Source organism: Felis catus, chromosome B4 (genome assembly GCF_018350175.1).
Source record: "Felis catus isolate Fca126 chromosome B4, F.catus_Fca126_mat1.0, whole genome shotgun sequence".
Taxonomy (NCBI): domain Eukaryota; kingdom Metazoa; phylum Chordata; class Mammalia; order Carnivora; family Felidae; genus Felis; species Felis catus.
In genome coordinates, this window is record NC_058374.1 from 42,939,457 (window position 1) to 42,967,313 (window position 27,857).

The 27,857-nt window shown below is 43.5% G+C and overlaps 2 protein-coding genes across 11 annotated transcripts in view; one reads left to right on the forward strand and one right to left on the reverse strand.

Annotated features, from left to right (window-relative positions):
* Nucleotides 1-27,857, forward strand: part of SLC2A3 (solute carrier family 2 member 3) — an 89,521-nt gene that overhangs the window by 13,521 nt on the left and 48,143 nt on the right. The window lies entirely within an intron of this gene.
* Nucleotides 1-27,857, reverse strand: part of LOC109501443 — a 42,914-nt gene that overhangs the window by 2,942 nt on the left and 12,115 nt on the right. The window contains exons 3-4 of one of the 5 annotated variants that reach the window (XR_006600519.1): nucleotides 20,760-23,209; nucleotides 17,857-19,071 (exon numbers count right to left, since the gene is read on the reverse strand). Coding sequence is in view for 1 of the 5 variants with exons in the window: in XM_045061333.1 (XP_044917268.1) it covers nucleotides 22,676-23,209 (534 nt within the window). In the remaining 4 variants the exon portion in view is untranslated. Of the gene's footprint in view, nucleotides 1-17,856; nucleotides 19,072-20,488; nucleotides 23,210-27,857 lie in introns of those variants that run through there. The other 4 variants (XR_006600522.1, XR_006600520.1, XR_006600521.1 and 1 more) reach the window with 4 other exon arrangements.

Genomic DNA, 27,857 nt, shown 5'->3' on the forward strand with positions numbered 1-27,857 from the left:
GATCCCGGGGTCATGGGATCGAGCCCTGCATTGGGCTCTTCACTGAGTGTAGAGCCCGCTTGAGATTCTCTCTCTTCTTTCTGCTCCTCTCCACCCCGCTAAAATAAATTTTAAGAAAAAAAGTTCTTTAGGGGTGCCTGGGTGGCTCAGTCGGTTGGGTGTCCGACTTCGGTTCAGGTCATGATCTCACAGTTTGTGAGTTCAAGCCCCGCGTCGGGCTCGGAGCCTGGAGCCTGCTTCGGATTCTGTGTCATCCCCTCTCTCTGCCCCTCCCCTGCTCATGCTCTGTCTCTCTCTATCTCTCAATAATGAATAAACGTTTAAAAATTATTAAAAAAAGAAAAAAGTACTTTATGGCTTAGAAATGCTAACCATCCTCTGAGCTTTTTGCTGGTGGAGGGTGTTGCCTTGATGTTGATGACTGATCAGGGTGGTGGTTGCTAAAGAATGGGGTGGTTATGGCAGTTCCTTTCTTTCTTTCTTTCTTTCTTTCTTTCTTTCTTTCTTTCTTTCTTTCTAGTTGTAGGCCCAATGTGGGGCTTGAACTTAAGAATCCTAGATCAAGAGTTACATGCTCAGGGCACCTGGTGGCTCAGTTGGTTAAGCGTCTGACTCTTGACTTCAGCTTAGCTCATATCTCAGTGTTTGTGAGATCAAGCCCCACATCAAGCCCTGTGCTGACAGCATGGAGCCTGCTTGGGATTCTCGCCCTCTCTGACTCTCTCTGCCCCTCCCCTTCTAGATCTCTCTCTCTCTCTCTCTCTCTTTCTCTCTCTAAAAATAAATAAACTTGGGGGGAAAAAAGAGTTGCATAGTCTACCAACTGTGCCAGATGGGCACCTGTGGCATTTTCTTAAAATAAGAAAACAGTGAAGTTGGCCCCATTGATTGACTCCTTTCACAAATAATTGCTCTGTAGCATGCGATGCCCGTTTGATAACATTTCACCCACAGTACAACTTCTTTCAAAATTGGAAGCAGTCCTCTCACACCCTGCTGCTGCTGCTCTATCAGCTAAGATATATGTAATGTTCGAAATCGGCTGTGGTCATTTCGACAGGCTTCACAGCGTCTTCAACAGGAGTAGGTGCCATCTCGAGAAACCACTTTCTTTGCTCATCCGCGAGAGGCGATTCCTCATCTGTTCAAGGTTTATCTTGAGATTCCAGCAACTCAGTCGCAGCTTCAGGCTCCACTTCCGATTGTAGTTCTCTTGCTGTTTCTACCGCATCTGCAGGTCCTTCTCCACCGAGGGCTTGAACTTCTCAAAGTCATCAAAGAGATTTGGAATCACCATCTTCCAAACTCCTGTTCACGTTGATACTTCAACCCTTTCCCATGAATCACAGATGTTCTTAATGGCATCTAAAATGGTAAATCCCTTCCAGAAGGTTTTCAATTTACTTTGCCAAGATCCATCAGAGGAATCACTGTCTATGCTAGCTAAAGCCTCACAAAATGTATTTCTTTTTTCTTTTTTTCTTTTCCTTTTGTTTAATGTTTATTCATTTTTGAAAGACAGAGAGAGACCGAGCACAGGCAGGGGTGGGGCGGAGAGAGAGGGGGACACAGAATCTGAAGCAGGCTCCAGGCTCTGAGCTGCCAGCACAGAGCCTGACGCGGGGCTCGAACCCAAAAACCATGAGATCATGACCTGAGCCGAAGTCGGACGCTTAACCGACTGAGCCACCCAGGCGCCCCCAAAATGTATTTCTTACATAAGACTTGAAGTAGACCTATTCTTCGATCCGCACCCTGCAGAATGGCTGTTGTGCTAGCAGGCGTGAAAACAGCAGGAATCTCGTCCGACATCTCCATCGGAGCTCCTGGGTGACCGGGTGCGTTGTCAATGAGCCGTCGTGTTTGGAAAGAAGACTTTTCTTCTGAGCAGTAGGTCTCAGTGGTGGGTAAAATATTCAGCAAACCACGTCGTAAACAGATGTGCTGTCGTCCAGGCTTTGCTCTTCCAGTTACAGAGCGCAGGCAGAGTCGAGTTAGCAGAATTCTTGAGGCCCTGGGACTTCCAGAATGTGCACGAGCACTGGCTTCAGCTTAGTCACCAGCCGCATTACCCCTTGCAAGAGAGTCAGCCTGTCCTCTGAAACTTCGAGGCCAGGCACCGACTTCTCCTCTGTAGCTATGAAAGTCCTAGGTGGCATCTTCTCTCCGTAGAAGGCCGTCTGTCTACACTGAAGATCGGCTGGCTGTTTAGCGTGGCCGCCTTCGTTAATTATCCGAGCTAGATCTTCTGGACAAGTTGCTGCAGCTTCTACGTTAGCACTTGCTGCCTCACCGTGCACTTTTATGTTATAGAGGTGATTTCTTCCCTTAAACCCCCTGAACCAACCTCTGCCGGCTTCACACTTTTCTTCTGCGGCTTCCTCTCTCTCTCAGCCTTCATCGGATTGAAGAGACTTAGGGCCTTGCTCTGGATTAGGCTTTGGCTTAAGGAAATGTGATGGCTGGTTTGATCCTCTATCCAGACCACTAAAACTTTTTCCATTATCAGCAATAAGGCTGTTTCATTTCCTTATCATTTCTGTGTTCACTGGAGTAGCACTTTCCATTTCCTTTTCATTTCCGAGAATTTTTCCTCTGCATTTATAACCCTTTGATGTAAGAAGCCTGTCTGAACTTTGAACATGCCTTCCTCACTAAGCTTCCTCATTGCTAGCTCTTGATTTAAAGTGAGAGATGTGCAACTCTTCCTTTCACTTGAACAATTAGAGACTATTGTAGGGTTATTAAGGGGCCTAATTTCAATGTTGTCGTGTCTTGGGGAATTTGTGCCTTGGGGAATAGGGAGGCCCAAGGAGAAGGAGAGAGTTGGGGGAATGGTCAGTCGGTGGAGCAAGTCAGGACGCACACATTTATCCATTAAGTTCACCATCTTATATGGCACGGTTTGGGGCACCCCAGAACAATTACAGTAGTAATATCAAAGATCACCGATCACAGGTCACCAAAAGGAGTATGATAATAACGACAAATTTTGAAATATTGTGAGAATTACCAAATGTGACAGAGATACAAAGTGAGCAAATGCTGTTGGAAAAATGGTGCCAACAGACTTGTTCAACGCACTGTTGCCACAAACCGTCAGTTTATAAAAAACACAATATCGTCAAAGCACAATAAAGCCAAGTGCAGTTTAAAAAAAAAAAAAAGTATGCCTGTAATTTTGTCCTACTGACGATTATATTGGCAGAGCAGCCAAAAGTTAGAGGCGGAGGGTTGTTAATGCTTTAGATAACGTTTACAGGACTCTACTGCGGGAACTGTAGGAAATCCCAGAAATTTACCTTCTACTATTCCAAGATTTTTCTGAGGCTCGAGTCCTCAGTCCTAACTTCAGTGGAGAATGATTTATTTCTCTTTACCCATCAACCTGACGAATAGACATGTCGGTGAAGTCTTACAATGAGAATTGTAAATTTTTTAAATTGGAAGAGACCTTACGGATTATGTAATTTTTGCAGTTTCCAGAACCGGGCTCTGACTCTCTCTTTATTTTTTATTTTTTTATTTTGTTAAGTTTATTTATGTATTTTGAGAGAGAGTGAGAGCAAACACAAGTGGCAGAGGGGCAGAGAGAGAGGGAGAGGGGATCCCAGGCAGGCCCAGTGCTGTCAGTACTGAGCCTGACGTGGGGTTCAAACTCAGGAACCATGAGATCATGGCCCGAGCCAAATCAAGCGTGGGACGTTTAACCGGCTGAGCCACCCACGCGCCCCTGACTCTGATTCTTAAGCAAGAGCCATTGTCTCCAGGACTTTGCAGGTGGGGTTTCCCATGCCTACTGCCAGGGAGTGTCAGCACACCTTACCTTTCCCCTTTTCTTGCCTATGCTCCCTCCCAGACACCTCTCCCTGTCTGAGTACCAAACATTCCAAATGTTTTTTGTTCCTAGGTTGTAATATGTTATCTATGGCTCCAAAGTGGCGGTGATAAAGGAGAAGGAAAGTGATATGGAACAATTAGAGATGAAAATAAACATGCCCCAGACATGAGATAATCCCCTTGGTGAAACTGTGACAGGCCCGAAGAAGTATAGTTCTTCCCAGTGAGGGAGAGAGAGACAGGGAAAGGTCAGTCTGCACAGGCTCCTTGTAGTGGCTAAACGTGAGGTTATTCTTCCAAAACCAATAGGATTCAAGGCCGTGAATGCTAAAGGACAGTAAATGTCAAGTTAGTCAGCACCTGATCTCTAATGAATATGTAACCTTGCCTTTGTTGTGGAGAAACAAACTGAGATTAGCTGAAATATTTTCTAAAAGACTTTCTTCTACGAGGAGGGTCACCAGCTCTCAGAAAGGGTTTTCTCCATGATCAGATAGGACATGTCTAGAAGCTTACAGTGGCTTTAATCCATAATACATCTCTATGGGTATACAGAGATTAGTGCCAAAGACTCAATATATAATAGTTGATCAGTAAATGTTTATTGAATAAACACCCCCAGGTCAGGTTCTGTATTATTTTTCCTGCTTTGTCACGACTATTTCTATGGATTGTTTTTGTTGTCTGTAGTTTAGGAAAAACAAAATCGAACAAGTAATCATACCATCTGCCTGTCAGGGAAATTTACCTGAAAATAGAAGTTTACATCAGATGTACGTATTAAGTCCTTTTGTGCCTGATACTCTTTTTTTTTTAGATTTCATTTATTTAAAAACAAATTAAAAAAAATTTTTTTAATGTTTATTTTTGAGACAGAGAGAGACACAGCATGAGCAGGGAAGGGGCAGAGAGAGAGGGAGACACAGAATGTGAAGCAGGCTCCAGGCTCTGAGCTGTCAGCACAGAGCCTGATGCGGGGCTCGAACTCACGAACTGTGAGATCACGACCTGAGCCGAAGTCGGATGCTTAACCGACTGAGCCACCCAGGCGCCCCTAAAAAAAATTTTTTTTTAATGTTTATTCATTTTTGAGAGACAGAGAGAGAGAGAGAGAGAGAGAGCATGGGTGGGGGAGGAGCAGAGAGAGAGGGAGACACAGAATCCGAAGCAGGCTCCAGGCTCTGAGCTGTCCGCACAGAGCCCGACTCAGGGCTTGAATTCACTGACCTGATCATGACCTGAGCTGAAGTCGGACGCTTGACTGACTGAGCCACCCAGGCACCCATGTAAGATTTATTTAAGTAATCTCTACATCCAGTGTGGGGCTTGAACCACAACCCCGAGATCAAGAGTCGCGTGCTCCTTTGACCGAGCCAGCCAGGCCCCCAATCTTTACCTGATATTCTGAGCCCACCTTCCAGTCATCACCCTCTGTGAGTATGAAAGCCCCTAACTAGTTTTAGTAATCTTAGTAATCTTTCTAAAATTTGTGCTCATGTTATTAGAGTGCTGAACCTGCTGGCCGTCTCTGTGGTACTCAGAATAAAGTCCAAACTCCTTCGCCTAGCATATCAAGCCTTTTGTGATATGATCCCTACTTAACTTCCCGGCCTCTTCTCATCCCTTGGCCCTCTACACCTCAGCCATGCAGACGTTTTGGCAGGTTCACAAACATACCATACTCTATCCTTCGAGCTCTTTCTCACACGGTACCCTCAACCTAGAACACTATTTTCTCCTATCTCTGTCCCTCCTAAATTGTCAGGCCTTCAGGTCTTTCTCAACTTATCTTCTCAAAGAGGAAACCTTCCTGGTCACTACCACACCCTTCCTTCTGCCTGAATTTTGTATCTCTTCCCCAAGTCCCCCATGCAAGACCGGAAGTCATGCACTGCTGAGGGTGTGGGGGGAGTTTATTCACATAACTCTGTTGTGCACGGTGACATGGGGTGTGCAGACACGATCTGCACAGTCATGTGGTGTCATCATGGGAGTTGATGAGTCCTTTAAGTCCCCCGTGTTTCCATCTCTCATAAGTCTGATAATTCAGTAGTGACACGGCCTGTTGCCATTCTGCCCCACACGAGGGCTCCTTTACAGTTCTAGGCCCTGTACTGAGTGCTGGGAGAAAATGAAGGGAAACTAAAGAAATTAATGTGTATGTCCAATTTTAAAACATAACAAGGTTGTGGATAGTCCCATAATGGAACTGTAACTGTCAAAAAAAAAAAAAAAAAGTTCTGTGTCAGTACTCCAGAGAGATTATTGTTTCTGGGCATTGGAAAGAGCACAAGTGGAGGGACATTTGAGCTGGGCCTTGAAGGGATGGCCACTGGCGGATACGGTAAATAACCATGTTCCAGACAGAGAAAGTATAACGCAAAGAGCGTAAAGGTAGTCTGTGTGACCCGATTAGATAGGAGTGAATGAGGAGGCTGGAAATAAAGTCAGTGGTGGAGGGTTTTGAGTGCTTCATTAATCAATATGAATTTTATATTGTAGGCAGCGGTCATTGAAGAGGTTTGAGTACAACCAGTGATATAATTAGTTCTGTTTAAAAATATTTTTCACTATTATTTTTTACTACCAAACAAAGCACACCTATTCTTTTTTTTTCTCTCTTCATTTGTTCCACAAAAATATACATCAGATAAAGCAAATGGCCTCTATAATCCCACTCACTAGAGTTAAGCATTTCGTATAATGCTCCATATTTTTCCTGTGCACATGTGCATGTGTTTATATATCTCATTCATTCCTAAGAATGAGATCATTCCTGTCTTTTATGTATGTTTGTTTGTTTATTTATTTATTTATTTATTTATTTTTAATTTTTTTTTTAACGTTTATTTATTTTTGAGACAGAAAGAGACAGAGCATGAACAGGGGAGGGTCAGAGAGAGGGAGACACAGAATCGGAAGCAGGTTCCAGGCTCTGAGGTGTCAGCACGGAGCCCGATGCGGGGCTCGAACTCAGGACCACGAGATCGTGACCTGAGCCGAAGTCAGCCGCCTAACCGACTGAGCCACCCAGGCACCCCCATGTTTATTTGTTTTGAAAGAGAGAGAGCGCGTGCACACACGAGCAGGGTATGGGTAAAAGAGAGGGAGTGAGAGAATCCCAAGCAGGCTCTGTGCTGTCAACGCAGAGGTTGACGCAGGGCTCAGTCTCACAAACCTTGAGATCATAATCTGAGCCACGATCAAGAGTCCCGATGCTCCACTGGCTCAGGCACCCCAGAAAGGAGATCATTCTAACCATGCTTTTGGCCACTGCCTTTTTGGAAGTAATAAATATCTTCTATGAGGAGGCAGATCACACAAACATGATCAACTGCAACAAAAACGTGAGCATATGTAACTATATCCTTCTTCACTAATAATATTCAACATAGAAATGATATCCTATTTTTACCTACGAGACGAGACAAATTTAAAAGAATGATCGATATTGAGTTTTGGCGGGGATATAACAAGACACTCTTTATGGATGTGGTGGGAATAAGAATCAGGACTTTAGGAAAGGGAAATCTGGCAATTCTATTCAGAATTTAAAGTATATCTACCTTTGAGGGACACCTGGGTGGCTCAGTCAGTTAAGCATCTGACTCTTGATTCCGGCTCAGGTCATGATCTGGCGGTTTGTGGGCTCAAGCCCTCCACCGGGCTCTCTGCTAATAGCAAAGATCCCTGCATGGCATCTTCTCTATCACCCTTTCTCTCTACTCCTCTCGCACTCCCAAGCATATGTGCGTGCTCTACCTCTCTCTCAAAATAAATACGCTTCAAAACTTTTTTAAAAATCTATATCTACCTTTGAAATAACAATGTCGTATCTATAAACTTTTCCTATAAGATTCTCTGAGAGACGTTCCTAGTAGAAATGCACAAAGACGTTTATTGCAGACTTATTTTCGATAGAAGTGCATCCTAAAGGAATGATGAATTGTGGTGTCCCCTACCATATTATGGGCTACTGTGTAGCATATCGAAATGTACTGATACAAAAAGAATGTTTTTGATATGTTGCTAAAAGAAAAAATATCCGAGTGGTAAGATGGTATATGTATTTATAGAAACCGTTCTAAAAATCGTACATCTAGACAAGCAGAAAGCATGGGTACGCATTCGTCTATAACGTGTGTATGTATATGTGTGCTCATGTGTTGTGTATTACACCCCCAAAGTTTAACCCTTGTTAATGTCTATAACGTCTGTATGTATATGTGTTGTGTATTACACCCCCAAAGTTTAACCCTTGTTAATCTTGAAATTGAACAGGAATGCAGTGTGTCTTTCACTTTTTACTTTTCATATTTTTAAGTAAAAAAATACATTTACAAAAATGAACATACGTTATTTTAAAAATACACAGTGAAGAAGGGCACCTGGCTGGCTCAGTCAGTAGAGCATGTGATCTTGATCTCAGAGCTGTGAATTTGAGCCCTGTGCTGGGCATAGAGCTTACCTGGAAAAAAAAAGAAAAAGAGGTAAAATATACAGTAGAGAGAGGCGCCTGGGTGGCTTAGTTGGTTAAGCGTCCCACTCTTGATTTCGGCTTACGTGACGATCTCACGGTTTGCAGGTCGGAGTCCTGCGACGGGCTCTATGCTGACAGCGTGGAACCTGCTTGGGATTCTGTCTCTCTGCCCCTCCCTGACTTGTGCTCCAGTGCACGAGTATGTGGATGCTCTCTCTCAAAATAAATAAATAAAACATTAAAATATATATATACAGGGAAGAAGCATATACCTAGACATGTTTCCTTTTTTCTTTTTTTAAAACCATTTTTTTTTAATGTTTATTTTCAAGAGAGAGAGACAGAGTGCAAGCAGGAGAGGGGCAGAGGGAGAGTGACAAGCAGGAGAGGGAGACACAGAATCCCAAGCAGGTTCCCAGCTCCAAGCTGTCAGCACAGAGCTGCACTCTGGGCTCGAACTCATGAACCGCTAGATCATGACCTGGGCTGAAGCTGGATGCTTAACCAACTGAGCCACCCAGGCACCCCTACCTAGACAAGTTTTCAAGTCCATATATATACTTATATTTTATTCTTTTTAATAAGGACATAGTATTTTATTGATACCTATACTATTTATTCCTTCTGCAGTTATTGAGAGCCTACTCTACGGCAGATACCAAGCCGGGCATTGAAGGAAACAACAAGCACTTAAAACAAATTAACAGAGAAGGGTCTTCTTTAGGAAGAGTGAGTAGGGAAGTCCTTTCTCAGTAGTGACGTGGAAGCTGGGACCTAAAAAAAATATGCTAGCCATGGGAGAAAAAAGCATTCTTGGCAGAGGGAACATATATAGACAGCCCTAAGGTGCAAGAGAGCTTGGTGTTTCCTGGGGAATTGAAAATAATATCGATGTAGTTGTGACTGGTATGTTAGGGAGAATATATAGTGCAAGGTGAGATTATAGGTAACATTTTTTTTTTTTTTAAGGTGGCTCCACACCCAATGTAGGGCTTGAACTCAGGACCCTGAGATTAAGAGTTGTGTGCTCTACTGTGCTGACAGCTCAGAGCCTGGAGCCTGCTTCAGATTCTGTGTCTCCCTCTCTCCCTGCCTCTCCCCTACTCACACTCTGTCTCTCTCTCTCAAAAATAAATAACGTATACAGGGGCGCTTCGGTGGTTTAGTTGGTAAAGCGTCCGACTTTGGCTCAGGTCATGATCTTACAGTTCATGAGTTCAAGCCCCCCATCGGGATTTGCACTAACAGTGCAGAAGCCGCTTCAGATCTTCTGTCTCCCTCTCTCTTCTCCCCTCCCCGGCTCCCACGCACGTTCTCCTTCTCTTTCTCGAAATAATAAACACTTAAAAAAATAATAATAAAATGAATGTTTACAAACTTTACATGTATTGCAAGTATCTATTTTCTTTTTTTTTTTTTTTAATTTTTTAAAATGTTTATTGTTTTTTGAGAGAGAGAGAGAGCACGGGTAGGGGAGGGGCAGAGAGAGGGAGACAGAGTCCCAAGCAGGCTTCATGCTGTCAGCACAGACAGGCACCCTGCAAGTGTCTATTGTCCAAAACCTTAGCCAGGCCTGGGGATTGTCAGTCATCATAGTTTTTAACAATCTCGGTAGGGAGAACAAAAGCAAAAACAAAACCCTTTTTCTTTTCATTTGTTTTGTTCCTAAGTTTGGATGTCTTTTTGTTTGGGCCATTACTGAATCTTCCTGTACACGTGCTTGTTCCTGTGCTTGGCCTGTTATTGTCTTTCATTGTTCACTTTCTTTTATTGCTATGAAAGAGCTCTTTGTATATTATGAAAATTAAGCCTTTGTCATATGAGTTGCACACTTCTTTGCCAATTTTTTTCAATTTTATTTATTTATTTATTTATTTAGTTTTAATTTTTTTATGTTTATTCATTTTTGAGAGAGAGAGATAGAGTGCGAGCAGGGGAGGGGCAGAGAGAGAGAGAAAGAGGGAGACACAGAATCCGAAGCAGGCTCCAGGCTCTGGGCTGTCAGCACAGAGCTCGATACGGGGGCTCGAACTCCCGAATGGTGAGATCATGACCTAGGCTGAAGTCGGACGCTTAACCGACTGAGCCATCCGGGGGCCCCTTAATTTATTTTAATTAATTAATTTATTTATTTTGAGAGAGAGAGAAAGTGCAAGTCAGGGAGGGGCAGAGAGAGGGGAGAGAGAATCCCAAGCAGGGTGCGCACTGACCCTATACAGGCTGATGCAGGGCTCAAAGCCACCAGCCATGAGGTCATGATCTGAGACAAGTCAGATGCTTAACTAACTGAGCCACCCAGGTGCCCCAGTTTTTTTTTTTTTAATTTGATCACGTTTTATCACATAGAGAGTTTTAATTTTAGGGGCACCCGGGTGGCTCAGGTGGTTGAGCACCCAACTCTTGATTTTGGCTCAGGTTATGATCTCACGGTTCTTGGGTTCAGGCCCCACACCGGGCTACCTGCTGGCAGTGCGGAGCCCGCTTGGGATTGTCTCTCTTTCTCTCTCTCTGCTACTCTCCGGCTTTCACCCCCTCCCAAAATAAATCAATAAACTTAAAAAAATGGAAAGTTTTAATTTTTTGTGGTCATGTTTATAAGGTTTACTCTTTATAACTTGCACGATACAGGTTTTGCTGAGAACAGATCTGTATTTTAAAAAGGCGATTATAGTGATAATGAAGTATATGATTATACCTGGGAAAATTGAAGAAAATGGGACCAGTTGGTATCCACTGCAAATTGAAGCAGTGACTGACTATGAGCGTGGGGAATAGAAGACAGATTTGAGGGACTTTTTTTTTTTTTTTAAATATAACAGCTTGATTGAGATACAGTTCATAGCATATAATTCACCTACTTAAAAAAAAAGTGTTACAATTCAAGGGTTTTTAGTGTGTTCCCAGAGATTCCCAACCATTAATCAATCTGAGAACATTTCATCACCCCCAAAGGAGCCCCACAACCATTAGCAGTCTTTCTGCATTCCTCCTTAACCTCTCCCAGCCCTCGGCAACCACTAAGGTACTTTCTGCCTCTCTAGATTTGCCCATACTGGACATTTCATGAATGGAACCATAAAGTACGAGACCTTTTGGGACTGGCCTCTTTGACTTAGCATATTTCAAGGCTCATCCATGTTGTAACATGTACTTCTTTCCTTTCTGTGGACAAATAATATTTGATTATACGATGATAATCCTGCATGTGTTTATCCGTTGATCGCTTAATGAACACTTGGGGTTTTTTTTTCCATTTTTGACTCTTATGAATGATACTGTTATGAACAATATTCTATTTTTTTTTATTTTCAGAGAGAGAGAGAGAGTATATGGCAAGCAGGGAATGGGGCAGAGGGGGAGAGGGAGAATCCCAAGCAGGCTCTGGGCTGTCAGCACAATCTCACAAACCATGAGATCATGGCTCTGGGCTCAATCTCACAAACCATGAGATCATGGCTGAGCTGAGATCCAGAGTCAGACACTTAACCAACTGAGCCATTCAGGCGCCCCTGTTATGAACATTCATGTGCAAGTTTTTCTGTGGACATAGGTTTTCAATTCCCTTGGGTATTTACATTGGAGTGAAATCGCTAGGTCATACGGTAATTCTGCGTTTAATTATTTTCCAAAGCAGTGCACCATTTTACATATACAACAGCCATATGCGAGGATCCTCATTTCTCCATATCCTTGGAACAATTGTTATTTTGTCATTTTTATTACAGCTGTTCTAGTGCATATAAATTGGCATCTCAATATGAGTTTAATTTGCATTCCCTCAAAGACTGAAGATGTTTCTTGCTTATTGGCCATTGGTGCATCTTCTTTGAAGGCATGTCTGTTCAAGTCCTTTGCACATTTTTAATTGGATTATCTTTTGTTGAGTTGTAAATTCTTTTTTTTCTTTTTCTTTCTTTTTCTTTTTGGTGAGCTCTGTGCCCAATGTGGGACTTGAACTCACAACCCCAAGAGATCACAAGTCGCATGGTCTACTGACTGAGCCTGCCAGGTGCCCCGAGTTGTAATCTCTTGTATATTCCGTTTATGTTCTTTATCAGATATATGAATTATATTTCCTCATTGTATAGGTTGTTCTTTCACTTTCTTGATGGTATTCTTTGGTGTTTTGTTTTTGATGGTGTTCTTTGAAACACAAAAGTTTTATGTTGATGCAGTTCACTTTATCAAATTTTTCTTTCCTTACTTGTACTTCTGAAATTATAACATAAAAAGCTTTGTCTAACCCAAGTCAAAAGTGTTTATATTTAGATTTGTGAACCATTTTGAATTAATTTTTAAGTGAGGAAGGGATTCAACTTCATTTTTATGCTCATGGATATCCAGTTGTAACGGCACCATTTTCAAAATAAACTTTGATCTTATCAATAACTAGGCCAGTATTGAGGGACATTTTTTAAAACTTTTTCTTTCTTTTTTTTTTTAATATTGCCGAGAGAGAGAAACAGAACATGAGCAGGGGAAGGGTAGAGAGAGAGGGGGACAGTAGAGAGAGAGGGGGAGAGAGCTGTCAGCACAGAGCCTGACGTGGGGCTCGAACTCATGAACCGCAAGATCATGACTTGAGTGGAAATTAGGTGTTTAACAAACTGAGCCACCCAGGCGCCCCTAGGGACATTTTTTTTAAAGCAGACTTAAAAGTACTTGACAGTTGGAAAGGGAAGGAGACAGAAACATCAGAGATTTTAGTTTAAGAACTAACATTAACTTCATTAACCATTAATGGTAACTTCATTAATCAAAGTGGAGAAATCAATTAGGGGAAGAAAAGCAGAAGCAGATTTGGAAGATCTGTTTTGAGCCTAATGAACTTGAGGTACTTACAGGGTATCCAGGTGGAGATTCACAGCAGGCAATTATAAATTTGCTATGGAAATCAAAAGAATGTTTGGAGTAAAAGCCAAATTTTGAAGTCCCTTCTGTGAGTGAGGTTGAGACCACTTGAGAATCGGTTCAAAGATGAACCTGATGTTTAAGAGTCATTGAAGAAGAGCCCAATGGAGAAAGAAAAAAAGTAGAAATTAGAAAAGTTGAAGACTACCTAGAAAATGGTGTGGGAGCTGAGAGAGATTGAGGTTGGGGTGGGGGGGCGCTCATGAACAGCTTAAATGATGAAAAGAAGGAGGCACCTGGGTGGCTCAGTCAGTGGAGCATCGGACTTTGGCTCAGGTCATGATCTCACGGTTTGTGAGTTTGAGCCCCGTGTTGGGCTCTGAACTGACAGTGTAGAGCCTGCTTCATATCCTCTGTCTCCCTCTCTCTCTCTCTCTGCCCCTCCCCAGCTTGTGCACTCTCTCTCTCAAAAATAAATAGACATGGGGCGCCTGGGTGGCGTAGTCGGTTAAGCGTCCAACTTCAGCCAGGTCACGATCTCACGGTCCGTGAGTTCGAGCCCCGCGTCAGGCTCTGGGCTGATGGCTCAGAGCCTGGAGCCTGTTTCCGATTCTGTGTCTCCCTCTCTCTCTGCCCCTCCCCCGTTCATGCTCTGTCTCTCTCTGTCCCAAAAATAAATAAACGTTGAAAAAAAAAATTAAAAAAAATAAATAAAATAAATAGACATTAAGGGTGCCTGGGTGGCTCAGTCAGTTAAACGTCTGACTCTTGGTTTCTGCTCGGGTCATGATCTCACGATTCGTGAATTCAAGCCCCACATGAAGCTCTGTGCTGACAGTGTGGAGCCTGCTTGGATTTCTTCTCTCTCTCTCTCTCTCTCTCTTTCTCTCTCTCTGCCCCTCCTGTCCTTTCTCTAAATAAATAAACCTAAAAATAAAATTAAATAAATAATCTTTTTTTTTTTTTAATGATGAAAAGAGTATGCATTGGACGATAGCTAGGAAGGTCACTGGTTTTACATTAGGTTGTTCATGTCTTTTGCACCCGAAGCTTCGACAGAGAGGTTGCAGTGGAATGTGGGGAAGAGTGCTTGAACCTTCAAGCAAAAAAACGTTTCTTCCTTTGGAAATTATTGCTAAAGACTGTACCTACCATCTTGGTAGCCTCAAGGAAGGAGCACGAGGAGGGCAGAGTGCTTTTCTTTTGCTCTAATCCTGTCCCTATACTCCAAAACTTAAAACAGCTCAGATAAGCCTGGAATGTCATAGCAAGACTTTCCAAAGACGAGGAACGAAAAAAAGAAAAAAAGAAGATTGCAACTTACAATTAATAGATATTTCTCTCGGGGCGCCTGGGTGGCTCCGTCAGTTAAGCGGCTGACTTGGGCTCAGGTCATGTTCTCTTGACTAGTGGGTTCGAGCCCCGCGTCGGGCTCTGTGCTGACAGTTCAGAGCCTGGAGCCTGCTTCCGATTCGGGGTCTCCCTCTCTCTCTGCCCCTCCCCCACTCACGCTCTGTCTCTCTCTCTCTCTCAAAAATTAAACCTTAAAAAAATTTTTTTAATACATACTTCTCTTTCAGTGAAGTGGTTCACTGAAGACTTATCTTCCTGAGAAGCTCTTGGCCTCGTTCCATTTATCAGAGGCCAGCGGTCCCTTGTACCTCTTGGGAGGGTCCTCAAACACATCAAACTCAAAGTCTCAAGGAACGAGGTCCAAGTTTCCTCGTACATATGTGTAAGAGCTCTGGTTTCCTTTTTCCGGACTTAACCTCTTTTCTCCAGTTAAAAGAACGTCTACTTCTTTGAAGGAAACCATACCTTCTCACAAGTATGTCGCCATAGGCACAGGCCGTAGCCTATTTCCATAAAATAAATAAAAGTTTCAGTCATACCAAAGATATCGCTAAGTAGCAGGTGTGTAATTTCATACAGAGGTCCGAACTTCTATGCAGACCACTAGCTATTCTGATATATGTTGATGCTGAATAGGAGAGAAAGAAATAGAAACAGGAAGTATAGAGTCCTCTTTGGAAGAATTTGACAATGGAGAGTACCTTGACAGAGTCCGCTAGAGAAGTTGAGGTATAGGAAGGATGAGAGTATTTCAGGAGCGGGTACTTTAGAATTGCATTGGTAATGGGACGCCTGGGTGGCTCAGTCGGTTGGGCGTCCGACTTCAGCTCAGGTCATGATCTCGCGGTTTGGGAGTTCGAGCCCCGTGTCGGGCTCTGTGCTGGCAGCTCGGAGCCTGGAGACTGCTTCGGATTCTGCCTCTCCCTCTCTCTTTGCTCCTCCCATGCTCATGCTCTGTCTCTCTCTGTCTCTCAATAATAAATAAACGTTAAAATAAAAGAATTTTTAGACTTTCATTGGTAATAGGAAAGGACAAGCAGAAGGTGAGAAATTTAAGGCAGAAATGGGAATAATGAATGGATGGAACAGTGTCCTGGATCATAGCCCATAAGTTTGAGCCCCACATTAGGTGTAGAGATTACTTTTAAAAAGTAAATAAAATCTTTAAAAAAGGATGGGGCGCCTGGGTGGCGCAGTGGGTTAAGCGTCCGACTTCAGCCAGGTCACAATCTCGCGGTCCGTGAGTTCGAGCCCCGCGTCGGGCTCTGGGCTGATGGCTCAGAGCCTGGAGCCTGTTTCCGATTCTGTGTCTCCCTCTCTCTCTGCCCCTCCCCCGTTCATGCTCTGTCTCTCTCTGTCCCAAAAATAAATAAACGTTGAAAAAAAAATAAAAATAAAAAATAAAAATAAAAAAGGAGAAGGACTTATTGCAATAGAGCAAGTGACAAATTATGATGGTTTTCACAAGGGTGGTGCAGTGGAGATGGGAGGGTAGAAGAAAATCTGGGATATTTGGGAGGTAAAGCTGACAATACTTGCCATTGTACGAAACGTGGAAGGTGTGAGAAGGAGAGAAATCCTGAATAGCCCCTAGCAATTTGGCTTTTGCAACAGGGCGAATGGTGATCATGTTTACTAAGATGGAGAAGACTAAGGAAGGAAAACATTTGGAGATTTGGAAGAGGAATCAGTACTCCTATCTTGGCTACGCTTAGCTCAAGTTGCCTTTTAGCCACTCAGGTAGAGAGATGAGACAGGCAATAGATTCGTGACTTTGGAGATCAAGAGGCAAGTCAGTAATGAGAAACTTACTGCCTTACAGTTACAAAGCAGCTCATTATAGTTTCAATATCTCTAATTACTAGAAAGTTCTTTCTATGATATCTGTAATATAAATGGGATGCCTACTTCTCTCGGGATACTGAAAAGTACATAGTTGGGGAAGCACACCAAATATTTGGAGGCCACGTTCATGTTCTACCCATCGTCTTCGTCTCTAAGCTAAATAACCCTAGTTCCCTCAGCTTCTCTTCATTACCTTGTTTCCAAATACTTCATCATCCTGGTCACACCTTTTGTGAAGTAGGACGCCAAGGACTTAAAGTGACCTGGATAACATATCCCAAACATAGGACCAATAGCTTTTTGACTTGCTGTTCTTTCAAAACTATGTTTGGGGCCCCTGGCTAGCTCAGTTGGAAGGGCCCGCAACTCTTGATCTAAGGGTTGTGAATTCAAGTCCCATGTTGGGTAGAGAGATTACTTAAAAATAAAATTTTTTTTTTAATTTATTTATTTATTTATTTATTTATTTATTTAATTTATTTTTGGGACAGAGAGAGACAGAGCATGAACGGGGGAGGGGCAGAGAGAGTGGGAGACACAGAATCGGAAACCGGCTCCAGGCTCTGAGCCATCAGCCCAGAGCCCGACGCGGGGCTCGAAGTCACGGACCGCGAGATCGTGACCTGGCTGGAGTCGGACGCTTAACCGACTGCGCCACCCAGGCGCCCCTTAATTTAAAAAAAAATGTTTTTATTTATTTTTGAGACCGAGAGAGAGAGCATGAGCAGGGGAGGGGCAGAGAGAGAGGGAGACACAGATTCCGAAGCAGGCTCCAGGCTCCGAGCTGCCAGCACAGAGCCCGACGGGAGGCTTGAACTCCCAAACCACGAGATCATGACCTGAGCGGAAGTCGGATGCCCAACCGACTGAGCCACCCAGACGCCCCCCAAATAAAATCTTTTTAAAAAATACGTTTATGGGGCACCTGGGCGGCTCCATTGATTGAGCATCCAACTTCGGCTCAGGTCGTGATCTCACGGTTCGTGAGTTTGAGTCCCACACTAGGCTCGCCGCTGTTAACACAGAACCCACTTCAGTTCCTCTGTCCACCTCTCTGTCTGCCCCTCCCCCACTTACACTCTCAAAAAATAAACATTAAAAAAATTTTTTAAATATGTTTGTTCACTTTTTATAATTTGTCTCTTTTCTTGCTGTCATTAGCGTGTTAGGGCCCCCCCTCCTGTGGCATAAGACATCTCTTATAATTTTCTTCTAATATGTTGCTGCTTTGGGCATCAGGTAAAAAACTTGTGCTCTGTATCAGATATTAACATTTTGCGTTGTATGTTTGCAATGTTTTCCAGTGATCTAAAAAGAGAGAGGGGTGCCTGGGTGGCACAGGCTTAAGGTTAAGCATCCGACTTCAGCTTGGGTCATGATCTCATGGTTCGTGAGTTTGAGCCCCGCATTGGGCTCTGTGCTGACAGCTCAGAGCCTGGAGCCTGCTTCCGATTCTGTGCCTCCTCCTCTCTCTGCCCCACCCCTGCTTGTGCTCTGTCTCTCTCTCGAAAAAGAAACATTAAAAAGTAATAATAAAATAAAATAAGTTAGTATTCCAAATAATTGAGTTCCAGAGAGGTGAGGTCTTTCACCCAAGGATCTCATTAGAGATTTTCCAAGGGAATGATGGTTCTCACTCATCAGCGACTTTGCTCCCCAGGGACATTGGGTATTTTCTGCAGACATATTTGGTTGCTGTTACTGCGGCAAAGAGAATGTTACCGGTATCTAGTGGTCAGAAACCAAGGATTCTAGTAAACATCATACAATGCACAGAACTGCCCCAAAGACAAAGCCCAGAATAGTACCTAGATTTAGAAACGCTGGTCTGTGGTATTTCTCTGAATTTTTTTAAATAACCTTATTGGAAAAAGGTTAGGAAAACTTTCGGTAAAAAAACTGACATGATGTACTTAAACTTAAATTAATTCTGCATCCAATTAATTAGTACTCCTTCCTTTTGTTGCATGCCAACTATCTGTTAGTAATCTTTCTAGAATTGAAGGGGAAAATAATGAAGCCCCACCCTTTTTCACTGAAAAAAAATTCATAACTCCAATTTCTTTTGTTTTTTAAGTTTACTTTTTAATTTTTTTTTAGTAATCTCTACTCCCAACGTGGGGCTCGAACTCACGACCCCGAGATCAAGAGTCACGTGCTCTTCCCACTGTGCCGGCCAGGCGCCCCTCCGATTTTTTTTGGCACCTCTCTCAGTCTCTGTAATTGTTAGAATATTAACAGGTGGTCAGTGATCAAATCTGGGCATTTCTATGTGCATTTATTTAAGGCAAAATTACACTCTCACTTTTCTCCTTGCCCTTTCTGGCCTTTACTTTCTCTTGTCCGTACTTTGTTCATTTTTTCCAGGAGAAAGGTCGTGGTTCTTGAGAAGAGGAATCACCCTCCTTTTCTTCTGTCATCTCTTAATATTAGATAAATACAATACAACTTGGACTGGAGGCTTTGTTCTCCTTATCTTTCGGGTGCCCCAGTGAGGCATGCAGCTATTTTGGGATGTGGCTTTACTACTTTCTACTCACTAGTTTGTTACCAGTGAGTCAGACGGCGGCAGAAGTCAGTGTCCTGTCACTGGTTGTACTTAGAGGTAGAGGTGTGGGAGACAGAAGAATGCAGTTGGGTGCACGTCCTCCGCCGTGGGAACATGCCAGTCTTCCTGGGGCTGTTTTGTTTCTTGGTATTGACTGCCGGTGTCAAGATCAAAGGGGAAATAATGAGACAAGAGTAAATTCTTCATTCTCTGAGCACCTGAAAGGAGCAGGGCTGAATCGAAACTGAAAAGTCAAAGGGAAGGGGCGCCTGGGTGGCTCAGTCGATTAAGCGTCCGACTTCGGCTCAGGTCGTGATCTCACGGTCTGTGAGTTCGAGCCCTGCGTCGGGCTCTGGGCAGAGCCTGGAGCCTGTTTCCGATTCTGTGTCTCTCTCTCTCTGCCCCTTCCCCGCTCACACTCCGTCTCTATGTCTCTCGCTCTCTCAGAAATCAACATTAAAATTTTTTTTTTTAAGTCAAAGGGAAGAAATAAAGTCTTTCCTCAGCCATACCCTAAGACGACAGCCAGGCAGTTCTTTTTGGATGCTTCTAAATTTTCAAATGACAACTGTGTTACCACTCAGAATCTAGTGGCAAAAGTCATCCTTCCCCAGTATCTTTGTGTTTAGAGCTGGAAGTTCATTCATTCATTCATTCATTCAGATATTTATTGAATGTGCCTATATGTACCAGGTACCTAAATGAACCAAGGAAGGTTCTAAAAATATGGAAATTTCAAGTGTATATTTGAAAGAGGAATGATAAGTGAATACCCCATTAATAGTCAAAATAGTCCTATAACTTCCCACCTTTCTTCCATGGTAATAAGCCACTAAATGTTTGTATAGGCTGTCTATTTGTGGAACTCTTGAGATTGCAGAGAATAAAACAGCTTGGACCATTTTTTACAATGAGAGGCCCAAGACACAGGTTGAATGACTTAATTAATTCCTAGATGGTGGGAGCACAGCAGGTCACTCCCATAGACTGAACCACTACCTGGATTTTCTAATTTTCAACCTTGTCTTTGCTCTGAAAATAGCACTGAGAGAAGATTGTTTACAGAAAATGCAAAACCACCCCAGGTTGGTTTCTATCCAGAAAGCCTTCTGATTGCAACAATGGACAGGAAAGTGAAATGAAACAACGGAATTTGGAGTTCAGGGGTGGGGTTGAGAGAAGCAATGGAAAGAAGAGATTAGAAAAAGCAACAGAATGAGGAGACCATATTTTAGTTGGGACAAAGCATATAAGATAAAAGTGACAAGTGGGACGCCTGGGTGGCTCAGTCGGTGAAGCGCCCGCCTTCGGCTCAGGTCATGATCTCCCCGTCCGTCAGTTCATCCCGCGTCGGGCTTTGTGCTGACAGCTTGGACCCTGGAGCCTGCTTCGGATTCTGTGTCTCCCTTTCTCTAACCCTCCCCCGTTCATGCTCTGTCTCTCTCTGTCTCAAAAATAAACATTAAAAAAATTTTTTTTTAAATAAATAAAAAAAAAAAGTGATAAGTCTGGTATCTCCGGAATACAGGTAGTATTGTAAAAAAAAAAAAAAAAAAAAAAAAAAAAAAAAAGGAAAAAATGCAATAAGATTTTCCTTCATTCCACACCCAAGGGCTTACAGTCAAAATAGCATGTCTGGTATTCAAAGACTCCAGCAGCGTAGCCTGAACTTGCTTTTCCAGCATTCTCTCTCACTAGACTCCTATAGGCATCCTGCTCTTCAGCTCAACTGGTCGAAGCACTATTACCCAACCTTCCACACCAGCTTCCTACCACCATACCTCTGCCAAGGCCATTCCATTTTCCCAAAATGCCCTTCTCTCATGTCTACCTGTCTCTTACCTTACTCGTCTTTCAAGATCTACTCCAAATTCTGACTCCATGAAGACTTTCTCGATTCTTCCCGCACAAACAGAATCCTTTGGCTTCCTTCAGAACTTTTTTTATCTTGTCCCCTCCGTGGCCAGATCGTAATCAACTTCTGGAGGGAGGGGGGGCACTTTGGGTCTTCTGCATTACTCAGTCAGCCGTGCATTTTGTAGGCTCTCTCAATGCATGTTTATGTGTATATCTTCACTTTTCTCAACATTGCATTTAAAAAAAAAACTCATTAAAATTTTTCTGTATTTAGAAAACCATTGTTTCTTACTGTTTTTATTAGATGTTGTCTTATCCAAAGATGGAGAGGTCCAAGTAAGAATGCAGCTAATGAGCGAAAAAGAAGAGTGAAATTGGAAGAGGCCAAGTTTCTGGCTAGGGTGTGGGGACAAGTCTGACTTTAGGTGAAGGGAGATATTGGAAAAGAGGGTGGGCTAGACAAAAGGAGCATTAAGAAGATGGCTTATAACCTGGGATAAATGCAAAGAAAAGAAAAGAGAGCAAGAAAGAGAAGGAATTGTAGAAAATTTGAGGTCCAAATATTTGAGATCCAAACATTGAAAAGATGGGAGGAGGAATAGTCAAGAGACTAAAAGGTTATGTCTAAGAGAAAGAGCGCAGCCTTTGGTTGTCTTTGGGAGGTCCTTTCTGTGTGCAGGCAAGAAAAGGAAGTGAAAAACAACATAGAAGTAAGGGTGTCCTCTGTATAACCTCCCACTGGTCCCTTCCTTGGAAATAGGAATGACTCAAAGAGGTTACATATAAGGATAAATAAACGTTTTCTTGGAATTGTTGCTATTCGCGCCAAAGTTCTGTGCGAAGCTGTTTTCACCAGAATCCTGTATGATCTGGTTCAACCCCTGACTGTGTGTCTCCTCCCCTCCTGTGTGTCTACGTATATTTCAGGTCCCTGGGTTTGCTTATGTCTGTTGCCTTAGAACCTCCACTGTGTGCCTCTTACTGGGCAGTATGTCTCCACCCATTTCCATAAGTAAGTTTATGGCATCTTATCACCTGTGCAGTTCCTCCTTGGACGGTATCAGGTCTTATCTGTGTCTATGTCTTTTCCTTTTGCCTTCATCTTTTATTTTTCTCTATGCACTCTCTCCCATTCCGCTTCTGTCACTGCCTTTCTTACCAACTGGCTTACTATGATTTCATCTCCATGGCAACCCCTCCCTGGGGAAGAATGAGGGGAAAGGGAAGTAAGAGAGAGCCTAGAATAAATGGACAATGAGAAGCCGGATTGGAGTTGAGGGCAACCTTCTGTCCTGGAACAGAATAGAAACACACCATGTAGATGGATTGCGGCCAAGTCACACAAAACCTTAAGGGAACACAAATTGGGGGGCCTGACCCCAGCCCCTGTTAGCATACTCACTCAGCAAATTCCTCCTATTTATGCCAAGCTGTCATCTGTTTTTCCTTCTCCCGTGATCCAGATGAACTATTCTTTCTTTCTCTGTTTCTAGGCTTCGTAATTCTTATACGGTTATAGTGTCTGATACGTTATAACTTGACAAGTGATTTTCTTAAAGATTCACGAGTATTCACGTTGGAACTGCAAGGTGGTTCTTTTGAGGTCCTGCAGCTTTTGACAAGGATCCCTTCTGGACATTAAGTGATCGTTATGTGATAATAAAGAACACTTGGAGTGGCCTTAGAAAAGGACAGAAGAATATATTTAATGATACTGTGCACTCTCGTGTAGGACCAGAATGTTAGACAAGAGGTTTATTAAGTAAGAAAGAAGGTTTCACAAACCACGGGATTTGTTTTGCATAAGGAAAGTGAAGTAATGGAGTCCTTCTTTCCAGTGATCTTTAAAACCGAGTAGTTATCTGTATATCTGTAAAGGAAATTGGCTAGATCGGTGTATCTCAAACTTTAAGCTCCTTTTTCCCACTTGCTTCCCTTGACCTTAACCCGGAGAGCTTGTTAAAAGATAAAAGTGACATGTGTGGTGACAAATTTTTGAGCCCCACCCTTAGAGATTGGGATGGTGTTGTCCTGGGGCTGGAGGGAGGGATGGTGGAAGGGGTATGAAGTTGTATTTCTAACAGGCTCCCTGGAGACGATGTCGCCGATCCCTTGATCACCTGTGAGTAGCACTGGTGTAGATAGATCCCAAAGTCAAAGAATGCAGTTGACATACAGAGTACATAAACGTGCGGATATCGCCTTACTCTTGGATTAAAAGTATCTTTTTCTTGGGGCATGGAAAAGCACCGATGAGCTAACTCAGGCTTTGTTTTTTCCTGCCCATTTATTTGCAAGCTGTGATATCCATTTGACAGCTTTCTTTGCTCTGTAGAGTGACGGACAATCCCCGTTTGCTCACGGCCTTTCAGTGCCAAAACTGGGACAGTCCAGGGCAGAGTGGACATTGGGGTGATCTCTCTGTTTACACGAGGCTAGTGAAATAAGAGGAATATAAAAAGAAAATGAATTTGACTAAGAAAATGTGGTTTCTAGTCCTAATTTACAATGTATTAATTTTATGACTGTAAATTGGATATTTAAATTTTCCCTATTTCCGGGCGCCTGGGTGGCTCAGTCGGTTAAGTGTCTGACTTCAGCACAGGTCATGATCTCACAGCTCGTGGGTTTGAGCCCTGTGTTGGGCTCAGTGCTGACAGCTCAGAGCCTGGAGCCTGCTTTGGATTCTGTGTCTCCCCCTCTCTCTGCCCCTCCTCCACTCTCTCTCTCTGTCTCTCTTTCTCTTTCAAAATAAACATTAAAAATATTTTTTTAATAAATTAAAAAAAGAACAACAAAATGAATTGATGATGATAGAAGTAAGTATAGTGGTTACCTCTGGAAAGGGAGGCTATAGACTGGAAGAGATGCAAGGAAACCTGGGGAGCTAGAAGTGGTCTAGAATCTAGATCTCGATCTGGACAGTGGTTATACAGGTGAATATGGACGTAAATATTCACCCAGCTGTACTGGGTGTAATGTACTTAACATTAGTGCATTTTTACCTGCTTTATTATATGTAAAAAAGAAAAAAAGAAGGCATAAAGAAAGAACTCACCCTCAGTTCTGACCCCACTAGAAAACACATTCTTGTTCTTGAAATTTTTCTAACAGCCCCAACACTATCAGGTTTGGCTTTGTGACTTGAACACCTAACATGTGGATTTAGAGGTCATCTCCTTGTTCAGATATCTTGCTTTCTAGACTTGAGTAATATATGACAGTAAAGGGAAGTGGAAACCCTTTGTCACTTGGTCAGGAAGAGGGCCAGGTTTACATCAACATTGCAACAAATCTTTGTTTTTATTGTTCCTTTTCTTATTTTTCATCTTGGTGCCGGTAGGCCTACTTTTCTTAGATTGGCTTTTCACTCCCCTCCCCCCCCCCCTCCCCCGCCCCCAGCACACCCCTCATGTGTGCTGCAGGGGGAGGGGAGGAGTGGTCTTCACTTTTTCTTTGTGTCTGTCCCATCAGTAGCCCACTTTGACATCTTTTCTCATGTGTCTCATTAAACTGAATGGTTCATGCTGACGTTTCCTTTTAAGAGTCTATTCCAGGGACTCACATCCGGTTCCCCTTGCCAGGGAGACTTCCAGTAGCTTTTACAGCTGTATTCCCAGACTTGACTTGTTTTTGAAATGTGCCTGTGGCATTCCCACTTCTGGGGAAATCTCCCTAGCATAGTCCTCTCCCGCCTTCCTTTCCTCAGCAACGATTCTGCTGTGTTTCATTCACCCTCAGCCTAGCTTAGGTAAAAAGAAAACTTTCAAAAGAAAGAAATCATTTATTTCTCAGAGGATTAATCAGGTGACCAAGTTGTCTGCGGGTCTAAAAAGGAGAGATTATCAGAAACATATATGAGTGGAGAGAGAACAGAAACCATGAGTTGTATGATATGTCCTTTCCCTTTTAAACTGTGTTGCTCTAGTTTCTTTTTTTTTCTGTAACATCAGTGTCTGTTTCATAGAAGGTACTTAATAAACGTAATGCATGGGGAGAAATATAACGTGCGTCTGAAAAATGACACAGTAACCACACCCAGAATCAGCATGCTAAGGGAACTTTCTGAGATACAAATCTGTGGATCAGTGTTTGCATGGGTGTGTATATCTGTCAGAAGTCATGATCTGTGCACCTAAAGTGTATGAATTGTATATATTTTATACGTAAAACTGACTTTTAAACATAGAATCAAAATGCTGCAGGGGCATTAAGAAGAATCTGTAAAGATCCGAGATCAGGTGAAAAGTGTGAAATGTGGAACCTACATAGAGAAGAGGGGATCAGAGGTGAGAAAAGAGCAGAAAAAATGAAAAGACCAGACCAGACATGGGGCTAAACAGGCATGGTTGTCGGGGCAAAACGGAGGAATGGGGGCTTGCAGACTGACCCTGCTCAGTGATGCCTAAAGGGACGTTTGGGGATTAGTTGTGCAGACCAGAAACACCTGCCCTGGAGGCAGAACTCTTGTCTAACCTTTTGCATCTCTCTAGAGATGCCTCGAGTTCCTGGAAATTGCAACTTTGGCCAGTGGGGTGGGCAGGCCTGCGTGCCCCCTCGGGGCTTCGCGCAGCTGTGCGGCGGAGCGGAAGGGCGGGCGCGGCGGGTGGCGGGCTCGGAGCTCAGCGTCACCTTCTCGTCACTGCAGGGGACGTGCGGGGTGGCACGGCGCCCGCGGCGCGCTCTCGGCGCGCGCTCATCCTGTCCCCGCCCAAGACCTGGGAATCCTCGCGGAGGGGCCGGGCCCCAGAATCCCCCGTACACAGGGCTTTCCTCGGTGTCTGCTCTTGGGCCAGTTTTGGTCAAGGAGGGAATGCAATGAAAAGAATGAAAGTGGAAAGGGGCAGGGAGAGCTCAGGAGAAAAAAGACTGAGCAGAGTGCAAGGCTGGGGCAAGAGGCGACCTGGAAACCGGGCAGCCCAATGTGTGTGAGAAGGAGGGAGAAAGAGCAGTTAGGGGAGGAGGGGGACTGAGTTGCCATGAGAAGAGTCCGAGGAGAGCAATGATTTTGAACTGATGAAGATGCTGAGTCGTGGGGTCGCCTGGGTGGCTCAGTCGGTTAAGCGTCTGACCCGATCTTAGCTCAGGTCGTGATCTCAGGGTTTGTGAGTTCGAGGGGGCAGCCAGCGTCTGGCTCAGGGCTGACAGTGCAGAGCCTGCTTGGGATTCTCTCTCTCTGCCTCTCCCCTGCTCATGCTCTCTCTCTCTCTCTTTGCAAATAAATAAATAAACTTTAAAAAGGGCGGGGGGGGGGGGGAGATGCTGGGAAGGTGTGGCAAGATTGGGAGTGGAGAGCATCAAAGAAGAGAATAAACTTTTATAAGGAAATAGAGGAAACGCAAGTTGCAGGTATAAGGGCCAAGGGCAGGTTGCCCCCAAACGTGTCACTTCAACATATTGATTATTTTAAATAAAAGTGACTTAAGGGAAAACAAAACAAAACAAAACAAAACCTTACTTAAGAAAGCCTACGCAAGAAGGACACTCAGACATTCCTCTGTCTCCCTGAAAGCAGAAAATAAATCTCCCATGTGAAAGGTAGCTTCCCTGTACCAGGAGGTAAGGAGACATCCTTATCGCCAGAGGTAGGAAATTTAGAGCCCGGAAGACTGTATAAACAGCCTTTGTTACTTTGTACTAATTTACTCCCCCCCTCCCCCCCACCCCAATTCTGTTTACAATTCCTTACTAATTGAAGCTCCCAGTTTGCCGTGTCAATTCCTCAGATTTTTTTTGTCTCTTTGTCTAAACAGTGTAAAAACTGCCTACCTTTGTTATTGCTTGAGGTCTCAATTTCATCATGGGGCCTCTGCGTGCACCTAAGAAAACTTTGGAGTTTTTTTCCCTCTGGTTAATCCGTCTCGTGTAAATTTAACTCTTAGTCCAGCTGGAAGGCCTTGAAGGGTAAAGGAAGAATTTCCTTCCCTTCCCAGGCAAATAGGAGTTGTTTTGCATGCTGCTTGCTCTGGACCTAGAAGTCGCCTGAGAGGAGAGCAAGTAGAAACCAGGAAAAGGAAAGAAATCGAAATCAAGGACTCCCCTTTTCCTGCCTCAGTTGCCTTACTCTTGAGGTGTAAGTTCCTCTGTTTGTGTTTATCTTTCTTTCCCTTCGTGTACTATGGAGAAAAACAAGCACCATGTTTTCAAGACGAGGTGATTGGCTCAGCTGGTTAAGTGTCAGACGCTTGATTTCGGGTCAGGTCATGATCTCGTGGTCGTGGGACTGAGCCCCACGTTGGGCTCTGAAAAAAAATTAAAAATTAGAATAAATAAATGAAAACGACGTGATTTACGTATCATGACATTCTATTTGTGAACTATATTTTAGTGATGCACTTGGTAGTATCCTTTCATGCCACTTGATGTAAACTTTTTATGACTATGGGTAGACACATACAGTCTCTATGTGTCTTCAAAACAGCATCTATCGGGGGTGCCTGGGTGGCTCAGTCGGTTGGGCGTCCGATTTCGGCTCAGGTCATGATCTCACGGTCCGTGAGTTCGAGCCCCGCGTCGGGCTCTGTGCTGACAGCTCAGAGCCTGGAGCCTGTTTCAGATTCTGTGTCTCCTTCTCTCTCTGACCTTCCCCTGTTCATGCTCTGTCTCTCTCTGTCTCAAAAATGAATAAACGTTAAAAAAAAAAAAAAAGAAAAGAAAAAACAAAACAGTATCTATCGTATCGTAGAAATTCAGTCATTAGCAAATTCAGTTCTGGGGGTGCCCGGGTGCCTCAGTCGGTTAAGCATCGGACTCTTGATCTTGGCTCAGGTCATGATCTTGGAGTATGTGAGTTCAAGCCCCACATCGGGCACAGATGGCCCTGATGGCCCAGAGCCTGCTTGGCATTCTGTCTCCTCCTCTCCCCCCCTCACCTGCTTGTGTTCTCTCTGTCTCTCAAAATAAATAAACTTGAAAAGAAAAAAGAAAATCCAATTCCGTTCCATCTGAGATACATCGATTGTGCCACATTAAAATCTGAATTTGCAAAGAAATGAATTAGAATGTCATTTGTATTACAGAATTATGCAGGGCTTCAAAAAATTATTAGAGTTTTACTTTTTCTTTATAACAAGCTCCCATAGT